This window comes from Portunus trituberculatus, chromosome 25 (genome assembly GCF_017591435.1).
Source record: "Portunus trituberculatus isolate SZX2019 chromosome 25, ASM1759143v1, whole genome shotgun sequence".
Taxonomy (NCBI): Eukaryota; Metazoa; Arthropoda; class Malacostraca; order Decapoda; family Portunidae; genus Portunus; species Portunus trituberculatus.
Genome location: NC_059279.1, coordinates 11,810,146 through 11,828,264, shown reverse-complemented (window position 1 = coordinate 11,828,264; position 18,119 = coordinate 11,810,146). Strand labels below are relative to the sequence as shown.

The 18,119-nt window shown below is 38.8% G+C and overlaps 1 protein-coding gene across 2 annotated transcripts in view; it reads left to right on the top strand.

Annotated features, from left to right (window-relative positions):
• LOC123508568 (UDP-glycosyltransferase UGT5-like) overlaps positions 1-16,880 on the top strand; it is a 17,061-nt gene extending 181 nt beyond the window's left edge. Inside the window, exons 2-8 of one of the 2 annotated variants that reach the window (XM_045262331.1) lie at positions 12,881-13,129; positions 13,226-13,480; positions 13,585-13,818; positions 14,223-14,387; positions 14,493-14,715; positions 14,832-15,051; positions 16,487-16,880. In XM_045262331.1, the coding sequence (XP_045118266.1) occupies positions 12,956-13,129; positions 13,226-13,480; positions 13,585-13,818; positions 14,223-14,387; positions 14,493-14,715; positions 14,832-15,051; positions 16,487-16,766 (1,551 nt within the window). In that variant the 5' untranslated portion in view covers positions 12,881-12,955 and the 3' untranslated portion in view covers positions 16,767-16,880. Of the gene's footprint in view, positions 1-12,880; positions 13,130-13,225; positions 13,481-13,566; positions 13,819-14,222; positions 14,388-14,492; positions 14,716-14,831; positions 15,052-16,486 lie in introns of both variants that reach the window. The other variant, XM_045262330.1, reaches the window with a different exon arrangement.
• Positions 16,881-18,119: the final 1,239 nt, after the last annotated feature.

Genomic DNA, 18,119 nt, shown 5'->3' with positions numbered 1-18,119 from the left:
TCAGGCCTAAGGATGCTAGTTATTGCACGTTTCAGGGTCGTGTTACTTCGTTTTGGGGAATAGTAATTGTCGAACAAACTGATGAATTAGGATCAGTCTCTACGAAGCGCGTTTCAAACTTTGCTACCTTTCTTCAATATGGCTAAGTGAGAGAAGTAGATAAATAAAGCAATTACTCTTATAAACCAATGCGCGTAAGACACAGACACCCTCTGCCCTGGTGCACGAGAGAATTTGTGACGTAGTTGTGACGTCATCCCTCGGCTCTGTTCCGATAGAGCTACATTCTAGTCCAGTGTAAGAACTGATACGTCTACCACCGCCACCATTACCATGATCAAACTGTATTACACTACCACAATCATAATAGGGAAACTGATTTTACTATATATCACCTTTTTTTTTTTTTATTTATACGTTGTGGGGTTTTCACGGGAATTTATGGGCTAAAGGGGATACCTTTTGGGGTACCTCCTATCTCAAAGCCCACCCGCTAGGTAACCGTTGCCCCGAGTGAGGAAGCCCAACCTACACTCGGACCGTGGACAGGATTCGAACCCGTGCGCTTGGAGACCCCTCGGACCCCAAAGCACGCATGGTTCCACTGTACTACGGCGGCACCAAGAAAATGTTTCGATTCACAGGAATATTCTTTATTTAACTTTGCTCAAAAGGAAATAAAACTGTATCATCTCACTTGTTTTTATACTTCAACTTTCCATAATTTCCACTGTACTCAAGTGATCATAATAAGGCACTACCCACGTGACCGCAAAAATGCGACTCTTCTCTGTGTAACTATAATAGATAGAAAATTACAAATTGACTATTGTATTAGCTCGGAACGTTTTATCTGACTGGTCTGCAGGCCAGGGGCAGGATCTACAAAGATCGTAACTTTCGGCCACTAAGATCTTAAAGACCCTCTTGTGGCCGCCATTTTTCATTGTGGGCTACGATCACTACTAAAGCATGTTTTGGAAGGACCATCTGGATGCTCGTGGCTCACTATCATACGACTGTTAGCCTCGGCCTGTTCCGTTCCGCTGTCCGGGAAAGGGACGCAGCTGACTGCCGTTTGACCAATCTGAAGTGTACATCAGCCTTTAAGAGTGATAGCCAATGATAATGCACTAGGTAAACATTAATATTACATGCATTTTCATGTCCGAGGTATCAGTGTTTTATATATATATATATATATATATATATATATATATATATATATATATATATATATATATATATATATATATATATATATATATATATATATATATATATATATATATATATATATATATATATATATATATATATATATATATATATATATATATATATATATATATATATATATATATATATATATATATATATACACACACACACACACACACACACACACACACATATATACACACACACACACAACACACACACACACACACACACAATATGCACACACACACACACACACACACACACACACACACACACACACACACACACTGCACACACACACACACACACACACACACACACTTGCACCACACACACACACACACACACACACACACACACACACACACACACACTATATATATATATATATACATATATATATATTATATATATATATATATATATATATTTATATATATATGTATAAATGCCGCCTTTAAATAATATATCGATATGGCATATATATATATATATATATATATATATATATATATATATATATATTCATCTGTGCTGTATACCTCTCACCTAATTCCTCTGACTATGTAAAATTCTTTGACTATTTGACTTCCAAGGTGGAGCACATCTTATCTCACTTTCCTTTTGCTGAGATCTCCATTTTAGGGATTTCAATGTTCACCACCAGCTTTGGCTTTCATCTTCTTTCACTGACCAACCTGGTGAACAAACCTTCAACTTTGCTATCCTTCATGACCTAGAGCAGCTAGTGAAGTTCCCTACCCGTATTCCTGACCGCCTTGGAGACACGCCCAACATTCTTGATCTTTTCCTAACCTCCAACCCTTCTGCTTACTCTGTTAAACTTTCCTCTCCGTTGGGCTCCTCCGACCACAATCTAATTTCCGTTACCAGTTCTATCACTCCAGTGCAGCCTCAGGACCCGCCTAAGCGGAGGTGCTTCTGGCATTTTAACTCTGCTAAGTGGGAGGAACTAAGGCAGTACTATTCTGATTTCCTTGGGATGATTATTGTTTTCATGTCAGAGATCCTTCTCTTTGTGCCGAGCGCATAACAGAGGTGATTATCTCTGGCATGGAGCTATACATTCCTCATACTGTCGTGCTCCGAGCTGTTGCACGACGTTGCACAAATTGTCTAGCTACTGGCTATAAATAGTCAAAGGTTTTTCTATCTTTAATTAACAAAACTAATATCTATACATAAGGTGTTCGATACGGCGCCGACAAGTAACAATCACAACTCTTTCTGTTGCCTTCTCCACTGCAATTATTACAATTTCTCTTACAAACATCCTTAAGAACTGCATTAATCTCGTAGATATTCTCGCATCAAAACGGATTTCACTTCAAACATCATCCACAATATCTTCATAACGTATTACAACATCTGAACCCGGTGCTTTATTTCTCCGTAAATCTCATACGTAGTACGTACAATATTACCCCTTTTTCCCAGCTACCCGTATATAAGGATGACCTTTACTTGGTACATGAATGCAAGCAACCACATGACGTACCACCAAATATATTACCATACACATATAATTACCAGACTCCGTTCAACAAAATGACAACGTAACACCACCGAAATATAATGACAAATATTGATATCTCCACACAAGTGACTTCCCTCAAATAATCTCTTTCTCTTGGTACCCATACATGGAACCACGTTAACTTCGTACACAATTACACACTAGTAAATATGTTATGTAACTTATTCGTCAGAGCAACACACATGCACATACGTAGGTAGCCGTATACAAATTCCCTTACTCATAGATGAAAACGCAAGTATATAACGACGTCATTATGAACCAAAGTACAACCACATAAACCATAATAAACTAATACCACATAATACCTAAACCTCCTATCATGCTTCTTCCTCCATTCTAATTTACCTCAAAGACTGCATTGCAACTTATAAGCTCCACTTACTGGTTATATATGAAGTACAAAACGCCGCCCTCAGCTATGCAGCCGAGGGTGGCCCGCTTAGAGCCGCGGTTGTCCTCTCTGCTTCCTCTCTCTCTCTCTCTCTCTCTGCCCCAAAACTCTACAATTTCCTTCAGGAACTTATGGGGCGTGTCTTGACCCACACAACACGCCCCTCAGAATGTACCATTCACCAATCAAGTACAAGCTCAAATGAACTCCACGTGTGGTACGAACAACATCCAAGACGACAACACTACCACCGGATGTTTACATGACCTTTTGACCCTCCTGCCCTTCCTAATCTCTTTTATGGCTGGATACGGTTACACACCGCATACTGGCGAACTAGCATACTTCCATATATCTTTATTTCTTGTTTCTTATATTTTCATATTTCACTTATGATGTGCGCATCTGACAAACATCCCCTCAGAATGCGCGTCCCGCGCATTCAATGTAGTGAAGGGTGGGTGGGTGGGCAGGGTGTGCATGCCTCCCGTAGGAAGGATGAGGGCTTGGGCGACCGCGCACCTGATAGCGGTACTTTCCCCACCCATGAAGCATGTTAGCACCCGCCAGACCCCTGTCCTCTAGCCAGCATCCAAGTCTCCAGCCAGCTATGTTATATACGTAGGAATGTAGGGCAATGGGTCCAATACTTTCTGCTAAGAAGGCATATATTAGAAAAATGCGTCTGCACCTCAATATTCACAAAAGGGCTTTGCAGAGAGAATAATTAACCATATATATATATGGTCAGGAGAGCATGATATTGACCAGTAGTGGAAAAGATATGTCAACACACAAAGCAAGGTAATGGAAAAGATATGGCAATGCAGTCGATACTCGTTACTTTGATATGAATATATGTCTATAACTAGGAGGAAAATATATCATTAGGTAGTATAAATACAGCATTAATCATATAAAATCAACTCACAATCTCAAATCATACCTATGTTATTCAGAGGAATTATGACAACATTTATCATAGTATTATGCATATATATGTCCATAACTAGGAGGAGTGTATATCATATCATAGATTGTAAAAGAAATCAGCTCATTATCCCAAATTATATCAATATTATTCAGAGGATATATATCAACATCTTACAAGATACAGAAACAATCAAGGAGAGCATCTGTAGACATCGTTCAGGTGTCGTCAGAATTTCTCAATAGAAGTAAGTTGGAACTCAAGTATGCAATGCAGTCATAATACATCACTATTAAAAGCATATTACATGGTGAAACTTCTAAGTGTATACATAAATATGGAGGAATTACTATCTCATTATCTCAGATAAGGGTGACGTCTCATACAAAATAACAGAAAACACAAGAAAAATTTATTACATCCCGTAAGCATGCACAATATCACGATGTCGAAAATGAACTGACGCAATGGATTCAGAAGTACTGATATATAGATTGCATTAATCTTGCAATAAGAAATAGCTGCTCTCAGATCCACGTAATATGTTGATATAAGCACTTGAAACACTGGAAAATCCATCACTTGTGAAAATGTTACCACACCAAGAAATAAATCTGATTCTGAGTTGCCGTGTAAGGAATACGCTGTTATTTCTCACCTTAAGTCACGATATCTATCTTTATATGTAATATACGCACTATACTCGAAAATCAAAATACAAAAAATATATTAGCTTGCTGTTAAAACACTCAACCATTACCGTTCTGTATCATCACCAGCACACAGACAAGAAACACACCATGTATTCCACAGGTTAAACATTAATATTTACTTCATTATTTAGTTTCAACTTGTACTCCTTTCATATCAGTGTTTTCCTAACTACATCATATTATATAATGTCCATATTAATCTCTTGATAGTCAACATCCATATCGTATTTCTTTAATATATTTTCGTCTTGTTTCACCTTCAAGCCTTACCATATAGCTAACGATAAGATGGGGAGTAATGTCCTTCTATATATTTTTCGCTTGATACCTCATCAATAGCTCTTCTTTCCTCATTATCGTCGTTAACTGATTACCTTTACAATCCTTGCATTAACTTTAAATCTTCCTTTAAAATGTTATATAATCAAGTGAAAGCTACTGAAACCACTGATGATTTCCTACGATATCACGATAGCTCAACTCAGACTTGTAACCAAATGTCCTGTGTTGTGTTAAGTACGACATCTCACATTGTATCTATTTTCAATCCCATAGATATACCCCTTATTTCACATATATCGTCAAAATCACAGATAAAGGCATTCATTAACACTCATTACTATACATTTATCCTAATCTCTATAAAATCTTCCAGATCGCCATATATCCCTCCAAATTATATAGAGACACCTTAACTTCCATGTTAGTCATATATCTTCGTCCTCATCAACAAGAAACCTTCAAATGCCTGCATATTAATCTAATATCAATATCACTGTCGCCAGTTTTCTGCCTTCGGAACATGTATAACCACTTTACCTTTGCATATGTTCACTATATCTTCATCTTATTTTATCAAGTTGCTATCTCAATAATAATATTTGCCCAATACAGTCATGACCTACACAGACGTATATATGCATATGCACCTTTTCCTATATCCTCACCGCAACCTTTTCTAATATACTCAATATCTTCACCGCAAACTTTTCTAATATACTCAATATCTTCACCGCAAACTCTTCTAATATACTCAATATCCTCACCGCAAACTTTTCTAATATACTCAATATCCTCACCGCAAACTTTTCTAATATACTCAATATCCTCACCAGCAAACTTTTCTAATATACTCAATATCCTCACAATATCCTCACAGCAAACTTTTCTAATATACTCAATATCTTCACCTTTCTAATATACTCAATATCCTCACAGCAAACTTTTCTAATATACTCAATATCCTCACAGCAAACTTTTCTAATATACTCAATATCCTCACAGCAAACTTTTCTAATATACTCAATATCCTCACAGCAAACTTTCCTAATATAATATCCTCAAAACTTTTCTAATATACTCAATAACCTCACAGCAACTTTTCTAATATAATGAATATCCTCGTCTCACTATCTCATATTTACCTCATCGTAACCTTTCCAGAATCCACATCCCATGACCATATATTCATATATTTACTTTGGTATTTACTATTTGCCTTCATATCTCATATTTACCTCACATCCTCTCATCTATATTCATAAGTCAGACTACTCTTGATGTATTAATTTTGACTCGAGTACGCACATGTTAAAATCAATCCATGGATAGATATCTTTACTCAACATATTCACTAGTGGGCCCACTAATATCCTTGTGTATCACTCAACACTACCATGCCGGGTACTGTCGAAACGAAGCTTTCAGGGCGTCCCCCACTCTTCTGAATCGGCAATCCCCAGACCGGCATTCACATAATGTATATTAATATTTACTTCTGGCCAGAGAGAAACAACTTGTCACCTAGTTGATCACAACCACTTGTACACGCCTTATGCCCCTAGGTTGGCACGAAGTGTTCAAGTGTTGCTAGGCACAAGAGTCAATGTACACACAAGGAATGATATGTTTGACGCGTCTTTCTTCACATTATAATTCGCAACTTTAATGTCTTAATATCATGTGCTTACTCCGTTTTACCTCACTCTATATCAACCTTCATACTTACACTTGTTTCCTTACTACACATATATATCATATTTACTATCATATTTACTCTGATGTTAACATTATTAGTGTAGTTCCGGGAATGACATCCTTATGGCTCTGCAATATCGATTTTTACGTCTATCTATATAAGATCTTAACCTCATGAATTTTAATTCCTTTTCATATGTCAAGCTGATCTATGATGGTCTTGTTAACAATTATCAATGCAATATTATATGTTTTCCTTCCTGACATATGAATTCTGACTCAGTCCTCATATTATTTACCTTGATATATATTTTCCTCACTCAATATGAATTACCTTATAACAAATATTAAGTTTTTTTTTTCTAACCTATATATCTATCCCCACTTCGTTTTCTTCCTAGATATATATTCTCCTTGACTCAATCCTCACATTGTTTTCCTGATATGTATGTTCCTCAACTCATTATTAATTACCTCTTAACAAATATCAATATATATTTTCTAATCCAAATATCCATCTTCATCCCTTTCTTCCTAGATATATATTCTCCTCACACCTATTCCCTCACGCAGTATAGATATGTATCTAAGTCCTCCCAATATTTTCCTTCCTAAACACTACTCTCACACAATATTGCAACCCACATATTATATTCTTCATGACATAAATATACCTCATGTTGCCGAATATCAACCTCACATTCCACGATATTACTGACTCAACGATATTATCATATCAATGTCAATAACATTCGCCAACTTACTGCCCGTGCGTAGCTACTTATATTTGCATATTGGCTAATGTGTATAACATCTCGAAAGTACTCCTTTTATATTTCAACATAGTTGTTCTCAATACTTATAACCACATTAGAACACTGTAAATTACTTCTTATACTTGCATTTACTGATGTTATTCATATTGTTTCTATAACAGCCACAATAGTATCATAATGACATTAATTTACTTCTTATTCTTGCTTTTACTGATGTTATTCATATCGTCTCTACCTTTATGAACTGAATAACGCCTTAACCAAGTAGCTACATATACTACAACTCACATATAATTTCTTGCACCTATAACTTCTGGCACTAATATGATGTTATCCAACATGACCTTACAACAACAATCGTCTTCTTAAGTGAACAATTGAAGGTTGGCCTTGCTTTACACATGTACTTGAACATTTAATATATATTTTGCTTCTTTTCTCACCTTATCACTTAAAAACTCCACTACTTTATATTCAATTAACCCACTGAGAGAGAAAAGACATGAGGGAGGCAAGTAACCTTAAGGTGGTGAGAAAAGAAACTGTAAGGTGAACTAGGATCTAGCCAGCAACCTTCAATTGCATGAACTAGCACTGTTACAACAGTGTTACCTACTCAACTCAACTACTACCCAGCACGTGGTAGCATCCTCAACTCGACATAATATATGTATATATTAATTCATCTTTATATCCTGCCATCATTTCATAAAATTGACCCGCAACTCACCGTTTCCTTTTCTCCTTAAATATTTTCATCTACCTTTCATTAACCCAAGAGACTCACAATACACGTATGATCAATATGTAACAACAAAATGTCTTTCTCTGCTCTTGATTCTCTTCAATATTAACACTCTCCAGTTATGTCCTCTATTAACTTTTTACATAGATATCCCATTTTAATACTTACCTCATATATCAGTCATATTTCTTCTTTATTTTCTATACTTCTGATATTGATATTTGCCTCAAACCTTAACCGCAGTGATGTATATCTCAATCATATTTCTACTATGTTTCTATTATTCCCTCATACTATATCTTCTTCCTCATATACTATTCTCACGGAAAAATTCCTTGCATCAACTACACACAATATCCCTCTTTTACTTGACACTCACTTTTTGTTCCATATCCTTCATCAGAACCTTCAATATTCTTTCATCTATAATCCGACGAACTCCCAAACATGATACAATTTACACATTTTTTATTCGTCTCTATCGCTATGGGGCAATTAAAATCGTCTCACACAGTACTTCATATTTTCCTGCTATAAACCACAATATATGCTTACACCCCTTGCTATTGTCCTCTGACAGTCGACACTCGTGTGAAAAAAATTACCCTTATATGTCACGTCTCTTATATATGATAAGTTTCCTTCACATAACGACAACAAATTCGTCTACCTTTGTGAATTTTGCCGCATATCCGTAATATTTATGCCCTTGACACTCAGTTATCGTTACTCCATTGACTACTTTATGATACACATATTATAATGTAGACGAACCTTAAATAATTTATTAAAACTCTTTATATCTCATATTTTGTCGCATTTCTCTCCCGCTAATAAGACTCCTCGTTTACCCCTTGATTTGTAAAGGCTTAGGTGAAACAAGCGACAGGTAACCGTACAACATATTACTCAGATATCGTCCAATCAAAATATAACCTTAAAGCATCCACTTGAAAGAATAACCTCTTACACGCAACATGATCTTTAATGAATATCGAAATTAATTACTAAATAAAATCTACGGATTTTACACAAACCTTATGATCGTCACGGGCGACTCAGCTTCAGACAAAATAGTGATAATGATATGCATTCATATTATAATAACCATGCCACTTCTGATGTTGACAACAGCTACTTCGTGCACTTTCAACCAATTTACTTTAATCTTCCATCAATATGACTGTCCCTTGCGCCAATTCCAAGATTACACTTTGCAACATTTGGCAATATATTTTTTTTTTGCAATGCAACAATTTGTGCAACATTTAGATCCCACCGCTGCCACCATGTCGTGCTCCGAGCTGTTGCACGACGTTGCACAAATTGTCTAGCTACTGGCTATAAATAGTCAAAGGTTTTTTCTATCTTTAATTAACAAAACTAATATCTATACATAAGGTGTTCGATACGGCGCCGACAAGTAACAATCACAACTCTTTCTGTTGCCTTCTCCACTGCAATTATTACAATTTCTCTTACAAACATCCTTAAGAACTGCATTAATCTCGTAGATATTCTCGCATCAAAACGGATTTCACTTCAAACATCATCCACAATATCTTCATAACGTATTACAACATCTGAACCCGGTGCTTTATTTCTCCGTAAATCTCATACGTAGTACGTACAATATTACCCCTTTTTCCCAGCTACCCGTATATAAGGATGACCTTTACTTGGTACATGAATGCAAGCAACCACATGACGTACCACCAAATATATTACCATACACATATAATTACCAGACTCCGTTCAACAAAATGACAACGTAACACCACCGAAATATAATGACAAATATTGATATCTCCACACAAGTGACTTCCCTCAAATAATCTCTTTCTCTTGGTACCCATACATGGAACCACGTTAACTTCGTACACAATTACACACTAGTAAATATGTTATGTAACTTATTCGTCAGAGCAACACACATGCACATACGTAGGTAGCCGTATACAAATTCCCTTACTCATAGATGAAAACGCAAGTATATAACGACGTCATTATGAACCAAAGTACAACCACATAAACCATAATAAACTAATACCACATAATACCTAAACCTCCTATCATGCTTCTTCCTCCATTCTAATTTACCTCAAAGACTGCATTGCAACTTATAAGCTCCACTTACTGGTTATATATGAAGTACAAAACGCCGCCCTCAGCTATGCAGCCGAGGGTGGCCCGCTTAGAGCCGCGGTTGTCCTCTCTGCTTCCTCTCTCCTCTCTCTCTCTCTCTGCCCCAAAACTCTACAATTTCCCTTCAGGAACTTATGGGGCGTGTCTTGACCCACACAACACGCCCCTCAGAATGTACCATTCACCAATCAAGTACAAGCTCAAATGAACTCCACGTGTGGTACGAACAACATCCAAGACGACAACACTACCACCGGATGTTTACATGACCTTTTGACCCTCCTGCCCTTCCTAATCTCTTTTATGGCTGGATACGGTTACACACCGCATACTGGCGAACTAGCATACTTCCATATATCTTTATTTCTTGTTTCTTATATTTTCATATTTCACTTATGATGTGCGCATCTGACATGTCCTATGGCGTCTTCGTCCATTTTTCTCTCCTCCCAGCTGCTTGCTCTGTACAAGGGCCTTATCCGCCCGTGTATGGAGTATGGCTCTCATGTCTGGGGGATCCACACACAGCTTTACTAAACAAGGTGGAATCTAAAGCTTTTCGTCTTATCAACTCTTCTCCTCTAACTGACTGTCTTGATTCTTTAAGTCACCGCCGCAATGTTGCATCTTTATCTGTCTTCTACCGCTGTTTTCATGCTGTCTGCTCTTCTGAACTTGCTAACTGCATGCCTTCCCCTCCTGCGGCCTCGCTGCACAAGACTCTCTACTTCTTCTCATCCCTATTCTGTCCATCTTCCTAATGCAAGAGTTAACCAGTATCTTCACTCCTTCATTCCCTACACTGGTAAACTCTGGAACTCTCTACCTGTGTCTGTATTTCCACCTGCCTATGACTTAAATTCTTTCAAAAGAGGAGTGTCAAGACACCTCTTACGTTAACTGGACCCTCCTTTTAGATTTTTTGTTTTTCTCTTTCTACTTTCTTCTTAACAGGGCCTGGCAACCAGCGGGATTTTTTTTTTTCCAACACTTTGTTTGCCCTTGGCCAGTGCCCTTGTAATGTAAAAAAAAAAAAAAAAATATATATATATATATATATATATATATATCGATCCAAATATCGTAAGAGAGCTCCAAGGTCTTTGGATAATTTTTCTTAGGGGAGTAACGAAAGGGTTATGACAACCTTAGCACTAATGTATAGATATGGCAGCCGCCTAGAGCGTTTGAACATCCTATCCTAGGCTGGAGAAAGCAAGGCTTTGGCCACACATGGAGTGTGAACAGCTGTGATTCGAAGATTTCCAGACTCTGAAAGTGAAGCGGTGATCGAGCAATAAAGCCAAGGCTGTGCAACATGTCATCAACCTCGACAGTGATGACGAGGATACTTTGTTTCTTGATAGTGATTTAAAAAAAGAAATATACAGCATGTTAGGTATTTTGTGCTGGCTTTTTTTTACACTCATCACGCCTCCTTTCCTTTCATCTATCATGTATGCCTAAAATAGCACACTGCTTCATAAATTTTGAGTATGAAAGTAGTAAGCACATAAAACTAAAGTGCTACGAGCTCTTTTTTATTCAGATTTACATAAAAACAAAAACATAAAAAATAATGGTAGATGTAAGAAGCCATCACGCTAGAAAATACTTATAATTTCCACTAATCATTCTTATTCTTCATTTTTAAAGTCATCTTTTAAGCTTCTTAATGACTCAACACTAACAGCCTAATTACTGAACTCGCTCCAAACATCTGCCATTCTATTTGAGAGCTATTTCCTTCTAATCACTTTCTTAAATCTAAAATTTTCAAGGTTGAAAGCGTTATATCCTATCCTGATCACTGATCCTGAGAATTGTGCTTCCGTAGCATTTCTCTCCCTGTTATACAATCACAGCTGCAAGCACCCGCGAATTTCTCCGTTTGAACTCACTTAACCCATTATATACTGGGACGCATTTTTTTTTTTTTTTTTTTTTTTGTGGTTAGAAAATTCTACTTACATTAGGAAGAGTCTATGGAGGTCAAAAGATTAATGGGAATAGTCTTCAGTAATTTAATCCCCCACATAAGTTTTTGAAGCAGCATAAAATCACCAAATAGTAAGCAGAATGAATACAGAAACGCGTCATGGTACACAAGGGGGTTAAGGATACTATCCCGGTGCTGGTGCGGTGGTGACCAATGCGCAATCAGAACTGCATCGTCTATATTCTTATAATTTATTTGTTTTTACCGAAATTAATATCTCATAAACACATTATCTATACATGCATTGTGCACCCTCCGAAAAGAATGACAGAAAAATGTCTTTCAATCTTCCTGTTGAACAAAATAATTAATTCTAAAGTTATCAGTAATGTCAGAATAATATTTTTGGGGGTATCTTTTCTTCATAGTTAATTAAGACCTTAACATATTTCTTTTAAGAATACCAATTTGTTTTCAGGCGCCAAGAAGACCGTTAGAGGAGTGCTAATTGTCTTGTAATTGGGTAGCAAGATTATTTTTTCTTCACTGAAATATGAAGGCTATAATTTTGTTCATGTTGGTGGTGATTCTGGCGGAGAAAGCTTCTGGGGATGCGTTGCTCCCTGAGAGATCCTATAGAATCCTCATGCTTCTCCCTGTCTCTTCACGGAGTCACATGAACATATTTGTAGCTTTAGCAGAGGCTCTGGCCCATCGTGGTCACAAGGTAAGAATCTTTGCTGTTCATAATATTGCAATGATAATACCAAAGAGTGCCCTTACTTGTGTACTTGCCTTTTTACTCTAACGCCTTCTTTCGCAGATAATAATGCTCACCAATCAGCCGAGCCAATCTACACATCCGAACATCCTCGAGGTGCATCACGGCCTGACTCACATGGCTTTAGCAAAGCGAAATATGTTCCATGAGCGGAAAAATTCGTCCACTGGCTTCGCAGTGTTTCCAAAAATTTTGCCCGCCATGGCTCGGGACTTGTACAAGGTGCCATCTGTTCAAGATTTATATGAAAAAAGGAAAGAAAATGATCTTCTAGTAGTGGACCACATGTTCAACGAGGTAAGCGTTTGCATCTGAGATGACAGATTAAAAAATCTTCCCTACAAAATATAAATGCGTCACCAACACCACCATAGCCTCCCTAGCCGTTATCTTGTTCCCAGATAGTGTATCCGTTCCTGCACGAGCTGCCCTTCATCACTGTCGCCGTGCCGGGAATAGACACCCGCCACAGTGCCGTCTTGGGCAACGTCCTAAATCCTTCCTACGTGCCGAACCTTTGGACCAGCTATCCTTTCCCCATGTCTTTGTGGCAGCGGCTCAAGAACACCGCCTTGCACATTTGGATATCTTTCTACTGGAGGCACTGGGGCGTTGTTCCACGAATTCAGAAGGAGGTTAGTTCAAACTAATATTATTATTGTCCATCTTCTTTTCTTTTGCATTTTGTGAGACATGAAGGCACAACAGTTAATAATAAATTCATATTCATGTTATCCACATTGTAAAATTTCATTTGCCAGGGAGACCGGATTAAGATAAAAAAAAAAAAAAATAAATAAATAAATAAATAAAAAATATATATATATATATATATATAATCAGTTCGCGATACCAATTAGAAACTAATCAGAACTAATTAAGAACCAAGAAGGAAGTTAGAAATCTAGTTTCTTAAAAGTGCTCCTTTGAAACAAAACCGTCGTAGAGAGAAGAAAAACAGACAGAAAAAGTATGAGAAATTTTTTCAGTAATGAATGAAATAGTAGGGGGTACTTATTTTTATTTGAAAATTTTATAGATCTCGGTCCATTTCCCTGACCTACCGCCCTTGCTGGACATTGAGAGGAACCAGAGTCTGACACTGATGAACACTCACTTCAGCATTACCACGCCGGTGCCCCTCCTGCCCTCACAGGTGGAGGTGGGCGCAATACAATGCCGCCTTGCCAAGCCTCTGCCGCAAGTAATATTATGTAGCAGCCAGTAATGCACATATATGAAACAGTAACAACACTCATAAAGCTCCTAGGTGAAATATCTACGATTGATAACTTCATCTTACTTGCAGGACATCGAATCGTGGATCGCAGGAGCTGGCCCTGCAGGTGTCATTTACTTCAGTCTGGGTTCTCTTACGCGTGGCGATTCTATGCTGCCTGAATATCTCCAAGTCTTCTTAGAAGCTTTCCGCAGACTGCCGCAGCGGATCCTGTGGAAGTACGAGGAGCAGCTGGAGGGGGCATCTGACAATGTCAGGATCAGCAGCTGGCTACCACAGCAGGACATCCTCGGTGAGTCGGTCACACCTTCACAAAGACGGTCACACTATACCACTCTAAATCTGGGATTGTGATTTTGCAAATAAGACTAAAACAGGCAGCCACCTGACACACCCTTCATGTGACAGCTCATCACAACGTGAAAGTGTTCATCTCCCATGGCGGCCTCCTCAGCCTTCAGGAGTCCATCTTTCATGCCACACCTCTCCTCGTCCTGCCCATCTTTGGTGATCAGCCCAGAAATGGCATGTTCGTGGAAGACTCGGGAATTGGTCGTACATTAGTGTGGGAAAAACTTACTGCTGACAGTATCGTCGACACCCTCACTGACATCATCAACAACACAAAGTGAGTTTCTCTTAGCAGTCCATAGTTATCATATTTATCTTCTGGCTCGTGACAGACTCCGTCAGCATGCATAATATCAAGGGCAGTGACCAATTATGAGTAATTAAGACAATATTAGAGTATTTTTTATGTTAATAATATTCTGTTAATAGAGAAGCACGTAATTAGCTTCTCTTTTTTTTTTCTTTATACCATGTGGACTTTTTCATAAGAATTTCTAGGCTAAAGGGCATACTTTTTGGGAGTACCTCCTATCTCAAAGCCCACCCACTAAGAAACCGTTGCCCCGAGTGAGGAAGCCCAACCTACACTCGGACCACGGACTGGATTCGAACCCGTGCGCTTGGATAACCCTTGGACCCCAAAGCGCACAAGGTTCCACTGATTGTCTTTAATATCTTGATTCCCTCTCTCGCTCCAAGCTTTGCTCTACATATTTCTTTGGTTATCATAATGTTTTCTTCTACAAAATCATTGTTTCATTCTCATGTAACATTAAATAGTAGCACGAATGAAAAGTCCCGTTCAGATCTGCATAAAAAATGTGGCCATAAGAAAATTATTTTCTCTATTTATCTATTGTATTTTTTTTAAGCTTACTATAGGTGTAGCATTATGTATATTTTTCTTTGAGTGATTGTAAGAACTTGAAATTTTGGTGTTACTCATAACAGCGATGTGGTAGACGCTTGCTGTATCAATCTTTACTTTATGTAATAAGGGAAGGCTAGCCAAGGGAACCAGAAAGAGTAGAAAAAAAAGGCTCTCCGTGAGGGTCCGAAAGGGTCAGCCATTGGCCTATTATTGGAGAAGGTTCCAGTAAGTTTTACCAGGTACAGCTTTGCTAAGATATCTGACTGATCAGAAAGAGGGGAACCGACCAAGGTAAAAAAAAAATATATAAAAATAAAAAGGATTAAAAGAGTTGGATAAATATCTTGAAACCTTCCTTTTAACTGAGTGTAGGTCATAGGTAGACGGAAATACAGAAACAGCTTGAGAGTTTTAGAGTTTATCAGGTATAGGGAAGAATTACTGAGAGTACTGTTATTCTCTTGCGTTAAAGAGGTGGACAGAATTGAGGTGAGAGAGATAAAAGAAAGACCTGTGCAGTGAGAAGAGGAAAGGTATGCAGTTAGCAACATCAGAAGAACAGTTAGCAAAGAAATAATAGTAGAAGATAAGATATGCAACACTACAGCAGAGAAAAGAAAAGCTGAAAGTAGCCAGACGAGAGAAGTTACAAAGACGAAAAGCCTTTGATACCACTCTATCTAAAAGGAAAAGAACATTAGTGGGACCACCACCCCACCCCCGATATATGTGAATGATATATAAAGCCCCTGTACAAAGTTGGCAGCTAAGGAGGTGAGAAAAACAGGAGGAGATGACCCAGAACGGAGATTGTCTATCAACGAGAGCTATCATTGTTCAGGTACAAGGAAGACGTGGACAGGATGTCGGCGTCCTTAAGAGATCAACCAATGACGCCACAAGAACGTGCAGTGTTCTGGACGGAGTACGTGATTCGCCACCGAGGGGCGCCCCAGCTGAGGTGCCCCGCTGCTCAGCTCTCTTGGGTGGAGTTCCTAATGCTGGACATGATGGGTCTCCTGCTGCTGACCCTGCTGGTGCTGCTGCTTCTCATCCGCCGACTCTTGAGGGGAATATCTGCCATTCTTCCCATCGGCAGTTGCAAGAAAAAGAGAGATTGACTTGTCGAAAAATATGAAAAAAACAATTATAATGAAATAAACATTTTAATGTTTAGCATGAAAAGTTAATTAATTATGTGTCTGATTGTCTTTAATATATTATGTTCTTTTTAACTTTGTTGTTATTTATAAATAATCCGAGTTATTTTTATGTAATACAAGCTGACATCGATAATGATTGTGTGTGTGTGTGTGTGTGTGTGTGTGTGTGTGTGTGTGTGTGTGTTTCACTGTTTGATCTGCTGCAGTCTCTGACGAGACAGCCAGACGTTACCCTACGGAGCGAGCTCAGAGCTCATTATTTCCGATCTTCGGATAGGCCTGAGACCAGGCACACACAACACACCGGGACAACAAGGTCACAACTCCTTGATTTACATCCTGTACATACTCTGCTAGGTGAACAGGGGCTACACGTGAAAGGAGACACACCCAAATATCTCCACCCGGCCGGGGAATCGAACCTCTGGCCTGTGAAGCCAGCGCTCTAACCACTCAGCTATCGGGCGTGTGTGTGTGTGTGTGTGTGTGTGTGTGTGTGTGTGTGTGTGTGTATATGTAATTCACCTCGGTCTCCTGCTGGTCACCCAGCCAGTCTTCCCCATTACGGAGCGACCTCAGAACTCATAGACCGATCTTCGGGTAGGACTGAGACCACAACACACTCCACACACCGGGAAGCGAGGCCACAACCCCTCGAGTTACATCCCGTACCTATTTACTGCTAGGTGAATAGGGGCCACACATTAAGAGGCTTGCCCATTTGCCTCGCCGCTTACCGAGACTCGAACCCGGCCCTCTCGATTGTGAGTCGAGCGTGCTAACCACTACACTACGCGATATGTGTGTGTGTGTATGTGTGTAATTCACTGTAATTCACTGTTTGATCTGCTGCAGTCTCTGACGAGACAGCCAGACGTTACCCTACGGAACGAGCTCAGAGCTCATTATTTCCGATCTTCGGATAGGCCTGAGACCAGGCACACACCACACACCGGGACAACAAGGTCACAACTCCTCGATTTACATCCCGTACCTACTCACTGCTAGGTGAACAGGGGCTACACGTGAAAGGAGACACACCCAAATATCTCCACCCGGCCGGGGAATCGAACCCCAGTCCTCTGGCTTGTGAAGCCAGCGCTCTAACCACTGAGCTACCGGGCCGTGTGTGTGTGTGTGTGTGTGTGTGTGTGTGTCTGTGTGTGTGTGTGTGTGTCTGTGTGTGTGTGTGTGTGTGTGTGTAGAAAAAAAAGGCTGTGTGTAATGATAAAGATAAACGTAAATTTGCTGTTAATATTGCAACTATGAATTATATACAAAAGATAATGACATTAATGGATTTGCTGAGGG